The sequence below is a fragment of the Phocoena phocoena genome, chromosome 2 (genome assembly GCF_963924675.1).
Source record: "Phocoena phocoena chromosome 2, mPhoPho1.1, whole genome shotgun sequence".
Lineage (NCBI taxonomy): Eukaryota > Metazoa > Chordata > Mammalia > Artiodactyla > Phocoenidae > Phocoena > Phocoena phocoena.
Window position 1 is genome coordinate 140495565 of NC_089220.1, and position 21525 is coordinate 140517089.

Consider the following 21525-nt stretch of genomic DNA (forward strand, 5'->3'; position numbering starts at 1 on the left):
CAGACAGACCTCAGTTCAAATCCACCTCTACTAGCCATGTGAGCTTGGGCTTGTTGCTTAAGCCCTTGGAACTGAGATGCACGTGGGTGATTGGAGCTAGGTCTAGGTAGGAGTGTTAAGAAAATTCAGCTGAGTAAAGATCTAATTGGCCTTATTCACAAATTGGGCAGCATCGCATCTGGCAAGTATCAATAGAAAGGAGCTCTGAGGAGGTGTACAAAGTGGAAGGTTTTTAAAGGCAGAAGGAGGGTGGGACCATAAAGTCATAAAGGAAAGAAAGGATTATATCAGGCAAGGTCACCTTCCCTTGGGGGAAAAGGGGAAGTCTATCATGCAGGTGAGATGACCTCACTGAGCTCATCAGGTAATTCCAGATTGATTGGTTAAAGGTTGCAGTCTTGGGAGTGGTTGAAACTGTAGTAGAGTCTTGGTTTGTTCTCCTGGGGACAAGTGACTCCATTTTGTGCCTGTTGTTCCTTTTTCTAATAGAGGCACCCCCTACTGACACCCAGAGGTCCTGGAATCCATGAGGCACCGTCCTCAGACCTCAGAACTGATGTGGTTCAGAGATGGCTCTTTCCTATTATTTCCAAAGGGCAGCGAGAGATAGCAGCTACCGTCTACTCAGCCTCAGGGGATGCATCACGCATGAAGATGAAGGACCCTCATGCATGGCGTACGGAGTAAATAACTCGAACGAGAATCCCCGTCTCAGGCCAAGGAATCTGCTTAAGATGCACCAGGTGTCCTACTGTGTAGACTGTGTCACTGGCAGAGAAATTTCATTAGGGCTCTTGTTTTCTCACAGGGCAAAATGTATATTCTTGGAGCAGTTGGAGTCAAATGATTCAGATTATGTGGCTGAGTGCCCATTAAATCAACCCCTGTGGAATTTGTGCTGGGTCTTACTCAGGAAGTTGCTCAGAGACACAGTATCCCTGGTTTCGTGGAGTCTGACTAGAGAATACAATTCACAGCCATTAGGTCTAAGTGTGGGCCCAGAATCTATCCTGCCTGCCAAGCTGGGAGACCCTGGTGTTTCTCCCTTCCTTCAAGGTGGGGTGGCTAACAACATCTCCACCCCACCCCTGAAAACCGTGTTTCCAGCTCTCGTCCCGTGGGAAACAATCAGTACTGCCTCCTGACCCACAGGCTGGTCAGTGATTAGCCCCTGGGCTGGGTCAGGCTCTCCACGAACCCCAACAGGCATAGAAGTGAAGGGACTGGGACACAGTCTTTGGAAGAGGGAACCTAGCTCCTAAGGCACAGTGGCATGGAAAGCAGTGTCGCACAGCGAGGCATGATATAGGCTTGGCAGGCCCATGCAGGAAGGAGAGTTGGTGCCAGTCAGAGAGGAGACGGTGCCTTGCGTCCTGTGGCACGATGTTACTGGTAGAAGCCCACCTGGGTGGAGGGAAGCAAGCTGCACCTGGAGAGTCTCAGTGTCTAGATGTGATCCTCAGAGGCGTTCATTTTTGTTCTTCCTGACCGTTGTATTTAACTTGTGATGCCCATTTGTCAGCACCTCCCCTATGACACTACTGGTCTGTGGTAGATTCATTTGAGCGGCTCCTCCCAGGAGGCCTACAGCCCTCCTCATGGAAACTTTTATAAAAATAGCTAGCTTTGCTCTAAGTGGGTGCCACATCAGACCACTGCCCCGACAGAGGGAAAAAATGGAACAATCAAGGAACTATCTTTGCCTATATAATTAACCAGCTTATCAACTGTGACTCCGTGTCAGGCTCTGGGCCAACAAGGCAATGGAGATCCAAATTAACAGCTCCCACAGCCCCTGCCAATGGCTGGCAGGAAATACTGTGCCTCCCAGAGGAGGATATAGCCTTTGGTATAAAACCCACAAAAGCCACGGATATCATCCTTGAATCACGTCATTCACAGGATGACGTGAATTAAGACCTACCTTTGTGGAACATCTTAACCTGCTTCAAACTGAAAAAGGAAGCATCTCAACCTCTCATTATATAAAAAGCTAATATGAGATGGAAAGGCAGGAGGGATAGAAGGTAAAAAGAAAACAGAGACAAGGGAAATATACTTCACAGTGTGGCAGCCAGTTAAATATTTGGAAAGAGTGATCGCTTAGCTGTTTGGGGAAAATCCCCCTGCCTGGTGGCCATGGGCCCTCATGGGCATGGGACCAGGCGTCTTACTTTACCAGCCCTTCACTGTTACTGAGACAGATGAACCCCCAGACCCATTCTTTCATCTTGTACTGGACAATGGCCGTTTGTGCCCATCTGTTCCCAATGAATAGAAAGGGTCAAGGGGTGGACTCTAGCAGGAGGCGCTGGGATAGTCATGGCAAGTAAGCTGGGGCAGGGGAGTTTGGCCTTTTGGGTGTTTGGAGTATTTCCTTCCTCTGTGAACACCTGGACTTGATGTATAGGTGCTAGAAGAGCACTGTGCTCTCAGTCTCGTGAGGGTCCCTCCTTACGGAAAGTGTGTAAGAGTTACAAGCAGAGGGCATACACGTCTAAGATATTTCCTCAGTTTTTTTTTTTTAATTTTATTCATTTTTGGCTGCGTTGGGTCTTCGTTGCTGCGCGCGGGCTTTCTCTAGTTGCGGCGAGCTGGGGCTACTCTTCGTTTCAGTGCACAGGCTTCTCATTGCAGTGGCTTCTCTTGTTGCGGAGCATGGGCTCTAGGCACGCAGGCTCAGTAGTTGTGGCTCGCGGGCTCTAGAGCGCAGGCTCAGTAGCTGTGGCGCACGGGCTTAGCTGCTCCGTGGCCTGTGGGATCTTCCCGGACCAGGACTCAAACCCGTGTTCCCTGCATTGGCAGGTGGATTCTTTAACCACTGCGCCACCAGAGAAGTCCCCTTTCTTCAGTTTTTGTATTTTGCTCTGTGTCATCAGAATTTGTACACTCTAGTTTAGCATATTTCTTCTAGGACTATAGGAATCCCATCTTCCAATGCCCCAAATGAGAAAGGAACCATTGTATTGAATGTCCTTTCTGCTAACCACCCAGGTGTAAGAGAGAGAGAAGCAGGTTTAGGAAAGAGGAATGACAAGCTCATGCTCACGGAACGTGACCAGGGAGGAGCCTCTCTTTTTAGTCACTGCTTGGACACATGAATAGGTGTGATGAAAAAGGCCTTATCTGTGAAGAGCCAAGAGGTGAGAGCAGGCAAAACTGTGAGAAGAAAATAAGGGGACTGTTGAACGTCCCTTCTAACGAGGTCTGCCTCTTACAGTTCTGAATGTTTCACTCACCCCTTGTAAAAATATCCTCTTCATTATATCAGAGTATGGCAAGGAGAAGGGACTCTACCACTCAGACCAAGAATTCCCCTGAAACAGGAGTGGCCCCAGAGAACTGAAGCCAGAAACAGGTAAGGGGTTGCCTCTGAGGAGTGGGACAGGGATGGGAGAGGTGAAGCAGCCTCCTCATTATAAATCCTTCTAAGTGCTTCTGTTTTGTTTTGATTGGAAGGGGGGAAAGATACACGATACACACACACACACACACACACACACACACATTGCTATATATATATATATATATATATATATATATATATATATATATATAGCAACGCGCGGGCCTTTTTGTTTGTTTGCAGTTTCACATTTATTTTTGGCAGGAAGGAAATCATTGCAAACCTCTTGACTGACAATGTTCGCCCCCTGGAAACGTGCACATTCCACATGTAGTATTTCCCCAGTGATGCTGGATTGTTTATCACATTCAAATGTCCAACAGAAAACCATGACTACCCAGACACTAGCATCTCCACCACTTGGTGGGTGGCGGTGTTAGTCTACAGAGAAGCTCCCTGGAGAATGGAACAGGAACAGACACTATCAAATCTACAGTAAAATAGGAACAGAGGCAGCCACTTGATTTTGCACAAGTAAAGGCAAGCACTTCAAGCCATCCACTCTTCTCGAACCCTGGCATGCCAGCTGTCCATCACAGCACCTTTAAAAGCAGAGGCACAGGGCTTCCCTGGTGGCGCAGGTGTTGAGAGTCCGCCTGCCGATGCAGGGAACACGGGTTCGTGCCCTGGTCCGGGAAGGTCCCACATGCCGCGGAGCGGCTGGGCCCGTGAGCCATGGCCGCTGAGCCTGCGTGTCCGGAGCCTGTGCTCTGCAACGGGAGAGGCCACAACAGTGAGAGGCCCGCGTACAGCAAAAAAAAAAAAAAAAGCAGAGGCACAAATGTCACAAGTGTTTGACCATAGGGCTGTGCATTTCTTGAGAATCTGTGGATTTCTTGAGAAAGCCATCTTTAATATACAGCGTTGTAAAATGTTACCAAGTTATAGATTTACAGATTTCCTTTTTATACAACAAGTTCAAATGCTGCAACTGTGACAAGTCTGTGTCATTAGATATATATATATTCCTTGCCTCGCCCTGCTCTGGACCTAGCACCCCAGCCCTGGCTCAGTTCCAGGCCTCACTGTACCACCCCAGTGAGATCATCTCCTCAGGAAACAGGCCACAGGGAGTCAAGTGACATGCCAAGGTTGCACAGCTGGATGGAGCACAGCCAGGACCCATGAAGTCCTCCAGCTCTTGTTCTTTCCCTGGGGTCTCATCCCAACCCACCCAGCCTCCCAACCGCCCAGCCTGTGGCTCTCAGCCAAATTCCACTTGAAAAGAGCACTTGGTTTCTGGGGGCCAGGATCGCTGTTGACTGCTCCTCCTTCAGGGCAGGAGCAGGGAGCAACACAGGGTCTCCTGGCCTGGAGGAGGAGAGCAGTGTGTCCAGACAGTCCTGAGATGGGACCTGTGACAGCGATGACACCGGCCAGCCTGATGGTGCCAGCCTCTCTGCCAAACACCTCACCTGCATTTGCTCATTTAATCCCCATCAATATTTATTTATGAGGTAGGTACTATTACCTAGCGTTTTACAGATGAGGAAACCAGTTAACTTTCAGAGCCAGGACTGAATCTAGACCTTTGGGCTCTAAGCTCCGGGTTCATTTCAAGACACACAGCCTATTAAATCCTTGTTTGAGAGATCAGGGCACACGAAGATGTCAAGGCTCGAAGGTGCAGTGTAGGGAATGTTTTGGAAAAAGTTTGGCTCCTCCTGGATGTGTTGTGCCTCCTGGCTTCTCTCTGGGCACCAAGAGAGGAGGGGGAGGAGAGAGGAGAGGATGGAGGAGGGGGGAAGGGGAGGGGAGAGGGAGCAGGAAAGGGGGGAAGGAGGGGAGGAAGAAGTTAGAAGTGGGCAGAGGTAGAGAAGCAAGTACAGTCCCGTCTGCCCTTCACTGGGGCTTGATGAGGCCCCCTGCCAGGGCAGCTGCAAGCCCATCCCTGTGGAGGCTGCCCATGGTGGCAGGTGTTCTGCTCAGGATAAACCAGATGATGCCACAAACATTTAGTTTGTAATCAAGGCAGCACACAAGCCTCCAACAGAGTGAGTGGGGCACAGTGTGGATCTCCACCCAAAAGAGCAAATTGCAAAAAAGCTGGTATAGTATAAGCCTCTTTTGTAAAATGAATAACCTAAAAGAGTATTCACTTATGAAAAATGTCTGGAGAAAAATTCCACAAGCTCAGTGGTGGTCATATCTGGAAGGCTCAGATTAGAGGGATTTTTTAACTTCCTGTGTTTTGTATATTTCTATAATGTTTAAATGTTTGCTGATGTATGTGTAGTACTTTGGTAATCAGAATGACAAAAAAAATGTTTTTAAAGAGAAGGGGTACCCCCCACCCTTCATCCATCATGGTTCCCAAACTTCCCAAACAACCAGCATGTGCTTGTAACTCCGCCTCTGGGTTACCAGGAAGTGTTTATGCATCATAAAGGATTTTGTCCTGTGTGTGTATGATTAATTATTAAGAAGATGTTGTCAATCCTGTCAGATAAGTTTAATGTTTAGTTTGAGGACTGAAATGTTAAAGGCTTTGTCCATTGACTTTGCACGCTGTTGCTTAGGTGTCAGTTAAAAAGCCATGGAACCAAAGGGCAAGCTGTGATTTTGTTTTGTTTTCAAGACCACTTAGACCTGAAACACTTTTACTATTTATGGCGCTACACTGCTTTCCTTATCTTCAAGCTCAGGAAAATAGGTTGCTGTTATAATTACTGATCCAGTGAGGAAAGGGAGACTGTGTAAGATGCAAAACGAACGATAAAACACATGATCCAAAAAACTGAGTAGCACTGATGGCAGGTGGAAAAGGAGGCCCCAGGAGGGGATGTGGGGAGAGTGAGAGTAATAAAGCTGAGCTTCCTGGAAGAGGTGGGCCTGTTTGGGAGCAGGAAAGAGTGGAGAGGAAGGCGTCATTGAGGAGGAAGGCAGATTCAGTTATGAGGCAGGAGCTCGGCAGGCCAGGCCTAGAGTGAGGCCCACTTGCCCCGTTTCCTCTTTTCCCTGAGAGAGGCCAGGGTCCCTACCCCAGCTGTGGCCCTGGGCTCTGGAGACCGTGCTGGACAAAGCCAGGTGGGAGGCCCAGCCAACTCCAACTCTGGACTCTGCCCAGGAATTTCCACTGAGATGAGAAGACAGGCCAAAGCGCAAGCAGGTTGGATCCAGCCCGTCCCCGTGGAAACACGTGCTTCCATCTCCCTGAGAGGGACTTGTTGACCACAAATATGTGAGTAGGAAGAAGAGCCTGCCCCTCTCCGTGCAGCTGTGTGTCTCTGTTTGCGTGTGTGCATGGGTGGCTGGGCTTTCCCAGGCTCTGCCTTTGTGTGTACTTCCCTACGTGGGCCTGCTCATGTGTGCCCTTGCACGTGTGCTCCTGGGTATGTGAGCTTAGCCAGTCTGGCGCTTGGGCAAGGTAGGGTGCTACCCAAGGGGAAGAAAAAGAGAGGGGACAGGAGTGAAGAGAGATGGAGTCTTCGTTAGGGCTCTTATTTACAGATGAGTTTAGGCCTATGAACTGAGCTTCAGCAAAGAAAAAAAGAAAGAAAGAAAGAAAGAAACAGAAAAAAAAAAAAGGACTGTATTGGCTCCTGTAATTGAAAAGTCCAGGGGTAGTACTGGTTTCAGGTATAGTTGGATCCAGGGACTGGAATGTTGTCTTCAGGATATCGTCTCTCCATCTTTCAGAGATGGGAGACTGTAATACAATGAAAATATCACTTAATGGCAATGGTTTTAACCTGTTGCGGTGAATGATGAAAGCTAAGACCTGTCTTCAGAAAAATGCCTTTCAGATACATACACATGCTATACATAATTCCCTCCTTTCCTACTCTATGAAGTGGGCAGACCTTGCCCTGTTTCTGCCTGACCTCCCAGATTTACAAGGACTTGCCTCTCACAGGTTCAGGAGTGCAGGGAGCGGGGGCCTTCCTCTGTCACTGGGGCCCCTGGCACAATGAGGGTTGAGCTATGCCAGGGAGAGGCTATGTCAGGCCACTGCTCCCTGCTCCCCGCCTCCTCCCTTCCATCCTCTGCCCTTCGCCCAGCCTCTCATCTGGGTCCTGCCTGGCCTCCCCTTTCAGCTTTGGGCCCTGACTTTGTCTCTCAGCTGCAAGGTCTGGCGCACGGAGGACGACACACCGAGCCTAAGAGAGGCCAGCTCTCTCACATCAGCGGCTGGTGGTTTGGAGAACATGGGGGCTGAGCTGTTGGAAAGCCTGGCCTGTCCCCTCCCCGACGCTGGTTTGGCCCCTCCTGGTGGGAGGGGCCTTTGTTCATCATCTTCCTCCCACCCCCGCCTCCTCCTCACCTCTTTGCTTGAACACTTAGGACCCCCGCAGTGTGTTGACCTCCTCCACACAGAGCAGCCCCCTTAATCACTCATTAAACATCTGTGCACACCTATCATGTGCCAGTAGAGCCGCCCTCGTCAGAAAGGTCAGGGAAGGGCTCACCCAGGAAGTGACATTTCAGCTGTGATCTAAATGATAAGGAGGAAGGCACTTCCCTGGCCATCCAGTGGTTAAGACTCTGTGCTTCCACTGTGGCGGGGGCGGTGAGGGGGGCGCGGGTTCGATCCTTGGTTGGGGAACTAGGATCCCACATGCCTCGCCGCACAGCCAGAAAAAAAAAGAAATTAAAGGATAAGTCCCCAGCCCACTCCTGAGGCGACTGTGGGCACACTGGTGGCAGCCTGGGTCTCTCCGCACTCCAGGCCCCCAGCTGTAATTCTCGCGTGAGGCGGGAGGCACACTCCGGTCCATCTCTGCTGGCTTTAGGAGGAAGGCCGGGACCCTGGCACAGGGACTCAAGCCCTGCAGAAGTCAGGGACAGTGGGAGCAAGGCTGGCCCGGAACCCTCCTCAGGGTGGTAAGTCGTCTCCAGGAAGGATGTGGGCTGGCCTGGGGAGGAGGCCCCTGTGGGGAACCTGGCCTCCTGACAGGGAAGGGGCTTGCTGGACCTTTGCTGAAGAAAGGAGTAAACGTGTTTTAGCCAACAGATGAGTCCTGCTGACCTCGGCCTCAGAGGTGAGCCGGGCCAGAGGTTCCCAATCTGCTTTGAAGCGGCCAGAATGAAAATCCCATGGGGGACCCCAGTTTATACTGACTGAGGGGCTGCTCTGGTTGAAGTTGGATGGGGGCCCTGAACCAGCCTGGTCCCCTCTTTACTCCCCATCTGCCTTCTACCCCATTCGGTCTCTGGGGCACCTCAGGGAACCTTGAAGCTTAGTTTGAAAACCCCTAGACTGGGCCAGGCCCCTCCTTTCACATGGGGAGGCTGAAGCCCAGAGAGGGAGAGAGATGGACCCAGGTCACACAGGCAGCAAATGGAACCTAGAGCTTGGCCTCCTGACACCCAGGTCTACTGGGGAGGGGGTGGTCCTGACTGGCCAGATCCTGAGCAGATGAGAGCGTGTTGCCAAAAACTTGGCTTCTGCGCACCAGTGCCAAATCGAATCTTGGAGACAGAGTTTTGGGTGAAGTAGAAAAGCATAGCTTTATTGCTTTGCCAGGCAAAGGGAGACACAGCCGGCTCCCGCCCTCGAAAACTGTGTGTCCCCACCCAGGAGCATTTGGTGAGGAGTTTTATAGCAATGGTTCAAGGGTGGGATGGCTGACAAGACTAGGGTGTGTGCAGGGCCTGCACCCCTTTAATTTTGTTTCAGGTAATCTTCTTGATGAGCTTCTCTGGTTCCTTTAATCTGGGCTCAGGTGGTCTTTTCTGGAATGAAGAATGCTGACATTTCCCATCTGTTGGGTTTTAGTTCTGTAAAGAGCTCAAAGATATTGTTATGTGTTTCCCTTGAAGGGGACCCAGGACTCTGCCCCAAAGTTGCACTATTGTTTCTTGACTGTTCCTCCCTTGTCTCTGCATGCCTTCCCTTCCCTGATTAACAACTGTTTGAATCTGCCCCTTGGGACTCAGGGAAGGTCACGGAGGCTGGAGTCTGTTCCCTACAAACAAGAAACAGGGGACATAGGCTTCTGTGCCCAGAAGGTCCATAGGGTCCTGCTCGGTTTCAAGCATTCAGCCAGGTGGGGTTGCGGATTCCATCTGTCTGCCTTGGGACGAGATTGAGGAAAAATGCCTCACTTAGGAGGTGGGCAGTGGGGACAGAGAGAGGGGAGAGAGTTTCCTTTAAAAAGTGACTGGCTGAATGAGTGTGAGTGAGCATCTCCTACATGCTCAGCCAGGGAGACCTCAGAGGTATTCAGGTACCAGCCTTTCCTCCGGGGACAGACAAGTGACCAAGTGACCAGACAAGAATTGGCATTTGCACCGGGTCCGGAAGGCAGTGGGGCTGTGTGATGGCTGCCAGTGGACTGTTCACACTTCCTCTCTCTGGGAGGTGCTGTTGACTCAGAGGATAATGTCCCACAGGAGTAAATGCAGAGCTGGGCGCCTCCCCACTTTGCTCCTCAGACAGTTGGAGACGGGACAGGGGAGGGGAGGCAGCCATCGTGGTCTGTGCATTTCTGTATGTTGGTAAGGTTCTTCCTTATTGTCTCAGTTGGTTCCTTCCCAAACCCTGGAGGCAGGATGATCACTGGGGTAGTGGTGCATCTCCAGGCTGAGACGCAGCTGGTACAGACAGAGGCCAGAAGGAGTGGACGGCCTGAGCCATTCCTCAGTTTGCTCTGGGCTAGGGTTGCCCTGTAACCCTGTGGGATGTCAAGGCCAGTGCCTGGCTCGCCCCATGTTGCCATTTTACTGGGGACATACCTGAGTGGCTTCTACCTGGAGGTGTTGAGAATCCCCACAGGGGTGGGAGTCTGGGGGCGCCACTCATAGACCCTGCTGGTCTTCTCTCCAGGAGGAGCCTGCAGCCAGCCCTGAGGGTGATGCTTCTGCAGGGAGCATGCACAGCTGCTTCGATGGATCTGCACAGGCCTGCTGTGTACTGGTGAGCTTGGGGCCCAGCCCCACCAGGGAGACAGGCACTCCTGCTTAGCCCCATGGCTCCCACCACCCAGGTTTCAGCCACCTCCACCCCAGCCATCCATGTCTCAGGGCAGCGTCATTCACTTACCCAATAACTCAACAAAGGTTTGTTGAGCACCAACTCAGGGCCAGCTCTTGTTCCAGAAGCTGGGGAATGAGGATTGAACCAGACCAGATCTTGTTCCCAAGGTACTCTCTGATCAGTAAGTGAGAGGGGAACAAATATTTCCACATGATGCCGAGAGCCATCTGGGAGCACCAAGGAAGGATGTGGCGGTGATCAGGGAGGACTTCCAGGAGGAGGTAACATTCCAGTCTCACAGATTGAACAGGAGTTAACCAGGTAAAAGGGGAAGGACAATAGGAGTGAGAAGGCAGAGGAACACACAAGCAAAGGTGAAAACCTGCAGTATGTGGGCAGGCAGCTGATAAACATTCAAGTGTGGCTGGAGGGTAAAGTTCTAGACCGGGAGTGCCAGAGGATGAGGCTGGAGGGATGAGAAGGGGCCAGGTATTGGGAGGGAGTTGGAGAAACTTGGATTTTACCTCCAAGGCCAGAGAGAGCCATTGAAGGATTTAAACCAGGAAGTGTCAAGTTTGGATTCACATTGTGGAAACCCAGAAGAGGCAGGCGGGAAAGACGGGAGAAGGAGATGTTCAGGACCGCGTTCCATATGGGAGAAGATGAAGTGCTGGAGGATGGAAGGGGGTGGATCTGAGAAATCTTCGAGAAGCCACACCAGCCAGACTTGGGAGCTGATCACCTGTGCAGGATGAAGGAGGCCCTGGAATCCAGGATGCCTCAGGGTTCTGCTTGGACCACGGGGCTGGGTGATGCTGCCCGCCAGAGCCAGGGAACAGGGGTGGAGGAGGGGATCTCAGCAGGGAGGCGGATGGTGAGCTGTTTTGGACAGTGTGTTGGAGGTAACCGCTGCCAAGCCCTCCAGGAGGAGAAGAGGTTTCCCAGGGGTGCTTGGAGAACGAATTGAGAGGTGGTTCACGGATGGAAACCTGGGGACCAGCCACACGGAAGGAACTAGAGAGGAAGAGGAGTCCTGAGACAGCCTGAGAAGGCGTGCAGGTGGGGGCAGCAGCAGGACACCAGGAGCAGAGTCGGTGCAGAAGCCCAGGGAGCGAAGGGTTTCAAGAAGGAGGGGAAGATCACCAGCATCTCTGCGATAAGCGGACCAGCGGGCCAAGGATGGAGCAGTGTCCGTGGGATTTAGGGACAAGGAAGTCATGGTGACTTAGGGTGGACTTGCAAAAGCTGGATGGAGAACAGGAGGAGAGGCAGTGTAGACGGTAAGTCTAGACAGCTCTTGTGAGAAATTTTTAAATGAGAACTGGGCGGGAATATTAAAGGAAGGCTGTGGCAGTGTCAAGGAAGGGGGTGTGTTTGTGAAGGGAGACACTTTGACTGTGTTTATGAACTGAGGCAGGGAGTTTGTAGAAAGAAGGGGAAGAGTGAGGAGGTGGAGATGACTGGTGGAGCAAGGTCCCCTGGGCACGGGGAAGGAGGGGTCCAGGGCCCAGGCGGAGGTGCAGATCCTCACAGCTGAAGGCTCAATTTGGCTTGGCAGGTGGGAGATCGACAGGGGAGGTGGGTGTGGATGCAGAGGCCTTCATGGGGACTACACAGGGGAGAGGACATGGAGGCATGACAGCAGGGGCCCCAGTCTTCATGATGAAATCAAAAGCAGGATGCCCTGCTGCGATGGGGCTGGTTCATGGCCCTGGCAGCTTCCTCCTCGAGATGTCGGACACCGCGAAGTCTTCCTTTGGCAGGAGCTGAGCAGGGCCGTCTTGGTTCCCCTTGTGTCCACTTTCACTCAGACTCAGATTTGTTTCTCTTGAAGAAATGATTGAATTCCTTCTAGCAGATAATGGAAATGACCTACCATATCCTATTTCCACTTTTGTCTTGGCTGTCAGGAACTCAGTCTCAATCATTAAATCCTCCCTTACTTTCTCCATGTTTGGGATTTTGATTCCCTCCAGCTCTTTGATATCTTTATTGTATCACGTCTTCTATGGCAAGGCTCTTCACGTACTTCCTGAAGTAGGTGTGGTAGAGAAATGAAGCTCATGCTCTCAGCACTTAGTCTGAGCCATAGCAATGGCTTCCTGGCCTTAGGTGGGCTTTCTCCATGGATGCAAAGATAACACTGGAGGCTGACTGACAGGGAGGGCCTCAGCGTCCCCAATCTCAGAAGAGTGTACCTCTTGCCCATATTTCCAGCCAAGTCCCTGGAGGCCTTTGATGGGCCTAGCTCGGGTCATGTGCCCATCCCTGGGCCCAGGGGATGCTGTGGTCTCCCACCCCTGAAGTGGGTCAGACACCGCGGGACCACATGGGCTAAGAGTAGGGAGGGGTGCCCAAAAGGAACAGAAAATCCTATCACTGGAGAGGTGAATGGATCCTAGAAGGATGAAAATACTTCCTAATACATGTCTCTCCCGTGTCCTTCCTGGAGGACTTGTCCACACAGCCCTCTCTCCTACACGACGTGCCAGTTCCTGCTGGCCACAGACAGACCCAGGTTGGAATTCCAGTCCAATTTCCTCCCTGTGTGAGTCACTTCACTTCTCATCTCTAAATGGGGATCACCACAGTACCGACCCATGAAATGGGTGTGAGGAGTAATTCTGGCAGTGCTATATATAAATCGTGCTGACCTTGGTGCCTGTCTCCCACCAGCTCCCCCTCCTTTGACTTCCCGCAGCCCTATGCCTGCATCCCTGGCGCTGCCCTGCAGAGCCTCACCTGTGTGCTTCTAACTAACCCCCATACAGGTGTCCCAGCCCACAAACTTCTGCATCAGAGAAGAGTAACTTTATTTTTCATAACTTGACTTATGGAAAATAAAGTTTCTATTTCAATTTCATTGTTCCAAGTGAGGGATAGGAACTGAACGTCTGTCAGTTTGGAATATGCCTTCACCTCTTTCCTCAGGAGTCCCTGGGGGTGATTATCCACAATCAATCAGTTCTCAAGGGTCTGCTAACCTGTCCACTTCCCCAACTGGTCCTGGGTTCTCTGCCGCTGCAAGTAGCCATGGAGACACCCCCATCTCCATCGTGGGCCTGTTCTGGCCTCCTTTCTGTCTGAGCCACTCATAGAGATCATTTCCTCTGCTTCGGTGCCTGCTGAGGTGTGTGGAACCTCAGAAGCCTTCTGCCTGCCCACGCATTCCATGCGTATTCCTCTCTGTGACATTTTGCTGCCTCCCTGGGGCAGGACGCCTTTGCTTGCAATGCCACAAATATGCCTGGGCTTTTGCCACCTCCCCTGGCTCAGAGTCCTCTTCTCTGGGACCCACGGGTATCCTCTAACTAGTCTGGCAGCACAGGGGGAGGGGGAGGGGGAGGGATTACACTTATTCAAAATGTTCCATCCCACATTTTTTATCCAATGGAAAGGTTATAAGTCCTTTCTGTTCTTCAAGGGCTCTGGCTCTTGAAATTCATAAGCCAGGGAGAGATAGTTCCCCTCTGCTATCTGCTATCATATTCCTCTCTTGAGGTATAGCACAGACTGGCTTAGCTGCTCAGATGGGGAGAAGGGCAAAGGGGGAAAAGTAAATTCCAGGAAGAAAAATGGTCACTGATGAATATTCAGAACGGGATCCTGACACACAAGTGAATGCCTTCCTGGAGCCACTGACTTATCCACCTCCGTCCTCCTCGAAACCTAATGTGGCTCTGGAACATAGCAGGCGCTCCGTTGATGCTCAGAGATTCATGCTGTCTTGCCTCCTCCTTAAACATCTCCCTCAGCACTTTGGTCAGCACTGTATAGTTTGCAAAGCCCTTCTACACACATTCTGTCAATTAACTTCATAATGACCCTCTGACAAAATAGAGGCAATGGTGCTCATTTCCAGATGAAGAAACTAAGGCTCAGAGAGCTCTGGCTGGAGTAAGGTGGAGCTGGAGGATAGGGCTGCGGGGTCCTGCAGATGGCAGTGTCATTATGGATGACCCCGGCTCTGTTTCATCCTCCACCTACTCCCAGCATTTGCTGCCTTCCTGCTGATGGCCTGCCTCCTGGATTTCCAGAGGGCCCTGGCATTGTTTGTCCTCACCTGTGTGGACCTCGTCTTCCTGGCCCACAGCCTGCTGAAGAGGCTGCTGGGGCCGAAGCTGCTGAGGTGTGTCAAGCCTCTGGGGCATCCCGGCCTGAACCTCTGGTTTAAGAGGTAAGTGAGGCCCCAGGGGAGTATGGGGGTGGACAGGCACATTGGCAGAGGGCCTCTGAGTCACCTGCGGGGTCACAGCCAGGGCTGGGTGGGGAGGTCCTTTGTCCTTGTCGCACCAGAGGGCTCCTGGGCCATGGGGAGCACATGTTACTTGCCTGCCTCCTGGGAGCCCCGGAGCAGGTGTTGCTGGGTGGCTTCAGAGGCATCTTTGTGCCATCTTTGTGGCATTTTGCCAGTTCCCACCTGAGTCTCTGCTCCAGTTAAAACAGGTGACTATGATACCTGAGGACAGGAATCAACAGTTTCCTAAATTCAGATATCCCAGCCCATTCAAGCAGGGAGGGCCCATATCAGTGCCTCCTATCAGATCACCTGGAGCATGCGTGAGACATACAGCTGCAGGGGACCACCCCTGGAGTCTGATTCAGCAGTCTGAATTGAGGTCCAGGAATCAATATTTTTTTTAACTTTTTATTTTATATTGGAGTATAGTTGATTAACAATGCTATGATAGTTTCAGGTGTACAGCAAAGTGATTCAGTTAAACATATACATGTATCTATTCTTATTGAAATCCTTTTCCCTTTAGTTAATGCTTTTAGTTAGCCACCAGGGGATTCTGATGTAGCCGGCCATGTTCCTGAACAACAGTTTGGGATACCCTGGTTTTTAAACTGGATTCCTTAGAGCTCTGGAAACCTTGGAGGTACCACAGGGCAGGTGAGGGAGATTGGAGAGGGGAACATCAGACACCCTGCCTCCCAGTCTCCATTTCAACCAGACAGCTCTATTCTATTTGTTTTATAAACAGGTTTGCAAAAAAAAAAAATTTAGCTGGAAAAAAATGTTTCTATGGCTTAAAAAAGGTACTCTTTTCTGTTGATGAAGAAACTGGTGCCCAAAGATAATCAATAACTAAGCCAGGCAGGTGCAGGGCATAATGGTGTTTCCCAAAGTAAGACCCCCATACCACAGCAAAATGCTTTGAGCCAGCCTATAAACAAAGTTTTAGTTTTATTTATACATAGATTTGTTTTTACATTTGCCTTCTCTTTATTAAATAGATTTATAAAAGGATTTATTTTTACAGTCATCTTCTGTTTATGACAAATCACTGATACTGGTTTTCCATTTGAGGTATTGTTATAAAGTTACCGTTAAAAAAATATACGCAGGTAGGGAGTTCCCTGGTGGTCTAGTGGTTAGGATTTGGCGCTTTCACCGCCATGGCCCCAGGTTCAGTCCCCAGTTGGGGAACTGAGATCCCGCAAGCTGCGTGGCATGGCCGAGGCAAAAAAGAGAAATACATGCAGATAAACTAGACTGTATAAAAACTAAAATTTTTTGATTCAGAGGACACCATCAACAAAGTGAAAAGACAACCCACAGAATGGGAGAAAATATTTGCAAATTATATACCAAAAAAAAAAAAAAATCACAACAAGATACCACTTCCCATCTACTAGGATGGCTATAACAAAAAAGATAAATGATAGCAAGAGTGGGCAAAGATGCGAAAAAATTTGAAACCCTCATAACACTCCTAAAAGAAATGTAAGACGATGCAGCTGCAATAGAAGACAATGTCAGTTCCTCAAAATATTATACATGGAGTTACCATACCCAGTACTTCCACTCTTAGGTATATACCTAAGAGAAATGAAAACATATATCCAAAAACTTATATGCAAGTGTTCATAGCATCATTATTCATAATAGCCAAAGTGGAAACAACCCAAATGCCCATCAACCATTAAATGGCTGAATAAATTGTGTCTATACATATAATGGAATATTATTTGGCCATAAAAAGAAGGTAGTACTGATAAATGCTACAATAATGACAAAGCTTGAAAACATTATGCTAAGTAAAAGACACCAGTCACAAAGAACCATATACTGTAGGATTCCATTTATATGAAATGTCCAGAATAGGAAAATCTATAGAGACAGAGAGTAGAGTAGTGATTTTTAAAAAATATTTATTATTTATTTATTTGGTTGTGCCGGGTCTTAGTTGCGGGAGGTGTGCTCCTTAGTTGCGGCTCATGGGCTCCTTAGTTGTGGCATATGAACTCTTAGTTGCTCATGCATGTGGGATCTAGTTCCCTGACCAGGGATTGAACCCGGGTCCCCCATATTGGGAGCTCGGAGTCTTAACCACTGCACCACCAGGGAAGTGCTGATTAGTGACTGACTAGGGCTGGAGGGGGATGGGAAGATGGAGGTGGTGAGTAGAGGTGTGGGGTTTCTCTTTGGGCTGATGAAAATGTTCTAAAGTTGATTGCAGTGATGGTTGTACAACCCTGTGAATATACTAAAAACCATTGAACCATACTCTTTTTTTTTTAATTAATTAATTAATTTTCATTTTTGGCTGCGTTGGGTCTTTGTTGCTGCACCCAGGCTTTCTCTCTAGTTGCAGCGAGCAGGGGCCACTCTTCGTTGCGGTGTTCAGGCTTCTCATTGCGGTGGCTTCTCTTGTTGCAGAGCATGGGCTCTAGGTGCATGGGCTTCAGTAGTTGTGGCACGCGGGCTTCAGTAGTTGTGGCTCGTGGGCTCTAGAGCGCAGGCTCAGTAGCTGTGGCACACAAGCTTAGTTGCTCCGCGGCCTGTGGGATCTTCCTGGACCAGGGCTCAAACCCGTGTCCCCTGCATTCGCAGGCAGATTCTTAACCACTGCGCCACCAGGGAAGCTCTGAACCATACTCTTTAAATGGGAAAATGGTATAGTATGTGAATTTTGTCTCAATAAGCTGTTTTTAAAATACATGCATTTGATTTCGGCTTCCAAAATCAGATCAAGATGGAGTAACAGAGACCAGGTTTATCCTCTCGCTTGAAGCAACTAAAAAACCAGAACAAATAGTATATGGCTCTTAAGAAACTGGGCATCAGGCAACAATGGACAGTGATCCTTGAGAAATAGGAAACAAATGAAATGAGCTCTATGAGCGCCCCAACTTACTGCATTGAGGGGGTTTCCAGGCCACAGTGCAGGAAAGGGGCATTAAGGTGGGGCCAGTAGATTTCCTGAGTTGAAAAGACAGAGCTTGGACTTCAGGAAAGCCAAGGTGGCTAGAGTTCACAATGCAGTGTATCTGCTCCCGGGATCTGCAGAGGGCTCTCCTCCAGTATTCAACTGAGTTCTGATCAGTGAATGCGTGTGAGGAAACTATGCAAGGCCTAGAAAAGAACCACTGAAAAGGATTAGAGAACAGTGCCCAGAGATCGCACAGGGTCAGGAATAGTGTTTGCTCTCAAAAGTCAGAGTGGAAAACCTCATAATTCACCAGATATTGTTTAGAGTACTAAGAAAGATCTTGGGTCAGTAATAGGGGAAAATTAACCACAGAATAAACCCTGCCCAGGCTCTACCTAACAAATTTTTTAAAAACTTGAAAGAGTCAAACAGAGCATCAGTTAACCATGGCACATTAAGTAGGCAAACAGACAAGTAATTGAAATCTCCAAAGGAGAAGGAGGGAAGAAAAAATACTTGAAGAAATTATATCCAAGAAATTCCAAATCTGATGAAAATTATAAACCCAGACATCCAAGAAACTCTACAAACCTACAGCACAAGAAACATGAAGAAAACCACACCAAAGCACATCATAATCAGAGAAAGCATTTGACAAAATTCCACTCCCGTTTCTGATAAAAATTCTGACCAAGCTAGGAATAGAAGGGAACGTCCCCAGTCTGATAAAGACCAGCTACCAAAAATCTACAGCTAACCTCATACTTAACTGGGAAAGACTGAGTGCTTACCCACTGAAATCAAGAACAAGGTAGGAATGTCCATTCTCACCACTTTTATTCAGCATTGTACTGGAGGTTCTAGCTTGTGCAGTCGGGTAGGAAAAAGAAATAAAAGGCATGTAGATTAGAAAGGAAGAAGTCTTTATTCACAGACAACAGGATTGTCTACATAGAAAATCCTATGGAATCTACAAAATAACTAGTATAACTAATAAGTGAGTTTAGCAAGTTTGAAGGATACAAGCTCAACATACAAAAAACAAAAGTATTTCTATATACTAACAACAAACAATCATAAATTAAAATTATAAATGTTATTTAGAATAGCATAAAACATATGTGATACTTAAGGATAAATCTGACAGAAGACCTGCAAACCTGTTCATGGAAAACTACAAAACATTGCTGAGAGAAATTAAAGACAAATAAATGGAGCAAAATACCAAGTTCATGGATTGAAAGAGTCAATATTTTTAATATATCAATTCTCCTCAAATTAATCTATAGATTCTAAGAGTATTCAATCAAAATTGTAGCAGGCTTTTGGGATAGGAATCAAAACATGATTCTAGAATTCATATGGAAATGTGAAGAACCTAGAATAACCAAGACGACTTTGAAAAAGATGAACAAAGTTGATGAATTTACACTACCTGTCTTTAAGACTTATAAAGCTACAGTAATCAAGACAATGTGGTATTGGCATCAAGACAGACAAATAGATCAATGGAATAGAATAGAGAGTACAGAAATAGACCTACATATATATAACCAATTGGTTTTTGACAGGGGTGCTAAGACAATTCAGTGAAGAAATAATAATCATCTCAACAAATTCCTCTAGAACAATAGGATATCCATATGTAGAATAAGAAGGAGGAGAAGAATAGGAGGAGGAGAGAGAAACAAAGGAACTTGGATCCATGCCTCAAATTATATTAAAAAATTAACTGAAAATAGATCATAAACCTAAATGTAAAGACTGAAATTATAAAACTACTATAAGAAAACGTAGGAGAAAATCTTTGTGACCTTGAGTTAAGTAAACTTTTTAGATACAGAACCAAAATCACAATCCATTTTTTAAATGATAAATTAAACTTCATCAGAATATAGGACTTTTGCTCTTCAAAAAGACTTGGTTAAGAGAATAAAAACATAAGCTATGATTAGGAGAAAAGCTTTGAAAGTCATATACCTGACAAAGGACTTGCATCCAGAATGTATTAAGAACTCTCAAAACTCAATAATAAGAAAACCCAGTTTAAGGGTGGGCTCAATATTTTAACAGATGTTTAGTTAAAGAAGATATATAAGTGGCAAATAAACACATGGAAAAATGCTCAACATCATTAGTCATTAGGGAAATGCAAATTAAAACCACAAAGAGATACTGCTATATGTCTGCTAGAATGACTAGAATTCAAATGATTAACCATACCAACCATGTTGGCAAAGATGTGGAGGAACTGGAACGTTTACATACTGCTGGTGGGAATGGAAAAATGTACAATGACTTTGGAAAACAGTTTGGCAGTCTCCTAAAAAGTTAGATCTACCATATGAGTCACCCATTCCACTTATAGTATTTACCCAAGAGAAAAGAAAGCGTACGTCCACATAAAGACTTGCACATGAATGTTTGAATGTTCATAGCAGCTTTATCCGCAATAGCCCCAAACTGGAAACAACCTAAATGTGCATCAACAGGTGAATGTATAAGCCAACTGTGGTATATCCACACAATGGAATACTACTCAGCAATACAAAGAAATGAATGCATGCAAAAACGTGGATGAATCTCAAAATAAAATAATTACACTAAGTGAAAGAAGTCAGACAAAAAAAGTATGTACGGTGTGATTCCATTCCTATGAAATCCTAGAAATTGCAAACTCATCTAGTGACAGAAAACAGATCATTTGCTGCCTGGGGATGAGGGAAGGAATTACAAAGGAGTATGAAGAAGCTTTTGAGGGTGATGGATATAATACGCTCACTGTGATACTGGTGATGGTTTCATGGTGTATACATATGTCGAAACTACCAAATTATACACTTTCAACATGTTCTATTTATTATGTCAATCATACCTCTAATACCAGGCGGGGAAGGGTGGAGGGAAGGGATAGTTAGGGAGTTTGGGATTGACATGTACACACTGCTATATTTAAAAAGGATAACCAACAAGGAGCTACTGCTCAATGTTATGTGGCAGCCTGGATGGAAGGGGAGTCTGGGGGAGAAAGGATACATGTATATGTACGGCTGAGTCGATCTGCTGTGCACCTGAAACTATCACATTGTTAATCGGCTATACGCCAATATAAAATAAACAGTGAAAAAAATCATATCTCTAATAAGGCTATTAAAAACAACCCCCTTCCAAAAAAAAATAAAACCCCAAACATGCATTTCAGTTTTTATAAAATGAGTTAACTTCAAGGAAAATAGTACAGGTGGCACAGAGACAGGGCAGAGATCGTGCCAATGGAACTGGGATGATAGGAGTTTGGGAAACACACCAAAAATAAACAGTCAACTCTGGGGTTAGCCTGATGGATTTCAGGTCCTGGGTCCTCCTCTTACCGGCTGGTGACCGTGTACAGAACTAGTTAAGGGAATAGATTTGCTGCCAGAGTGCCTGGGCTACGATCTCAGCTTTGCTACTTTCTAGATGGGGAGCTGTGGGCAAGTCATTTAACTTCCTGGGCCTCCGTTTCTTCATCTCTAAGATGAGGACAGTTACTGGAAGTCTCTCAGCACCCAGCGTAGTTCCTGGCACATAATAGGTGCTCAGCGAACCTTATCTGTGGTTATAGTACCCAGTGAGTTGAAGACTGGGTCGGGGCTAGACCTTGAACACCCAGTACCCAGACCTGGGCTCTTGAACGTTTCAGGCTGCCTCCTGGACAAGCAAATCCCAGCCCCAGGGAGGGAGGTGTTGCTGTAAAAGTTGCATCCAGCCCTAGGTCTCAGGTGCTCAACTCTGCATTCCAGACTGACACTACTGCTTCTGGGCTTTGGGGGAGCAGAGCCCATGGTCCATGGTGCTGAGTTCTGACCCACACAGGCCCCACCTCACCCTGGCAAGGTCAGAGGCTGGGCTGAGCTGAGCATCATTGCAGCTTTGAGAATTCCTGCCTCTTGATGGAGCCATGTGCTTGGCACCATGCTAAACTGAGTACACACATCCTCTGATTTAGTCCTCTCAGCAACCTTGAGAAATGGGGTGTCTTTGGCTTTGTTTACCCAATG

General features: G+C 47.9%; 1 protein-coding gene across 1 annotated transcript in view; it reads left to right on the plus strand.

Annotated features, from left to right (window-relative positions):
- The window catches only part of SLC28A1 (solute carrier family 28 member 1), a 52905-nt gene that overhangs the window by 2725 nt on the left and 28655 nt on the right, over window positions 1-21525 (plus strand). Inside the window, 7 exon segments of the mRNA XM_065871772.1 lie at window positions 7470-7581; window positions 8140-8160; window positions 8163-8230; window positions 9459-9461; window positions 10176-10205; window positions 10207-10265; window positions 14319-14502. Of these exon segments, the coding sequence (XP_065727844.1) occupies window positions 7470-7581; window positions 8140-8160; window positions 8163-8230; window positions 9459-9461; window positions 10176-10205; window positions 10207-10265; window positions 14319-14502 (477 nt within the window).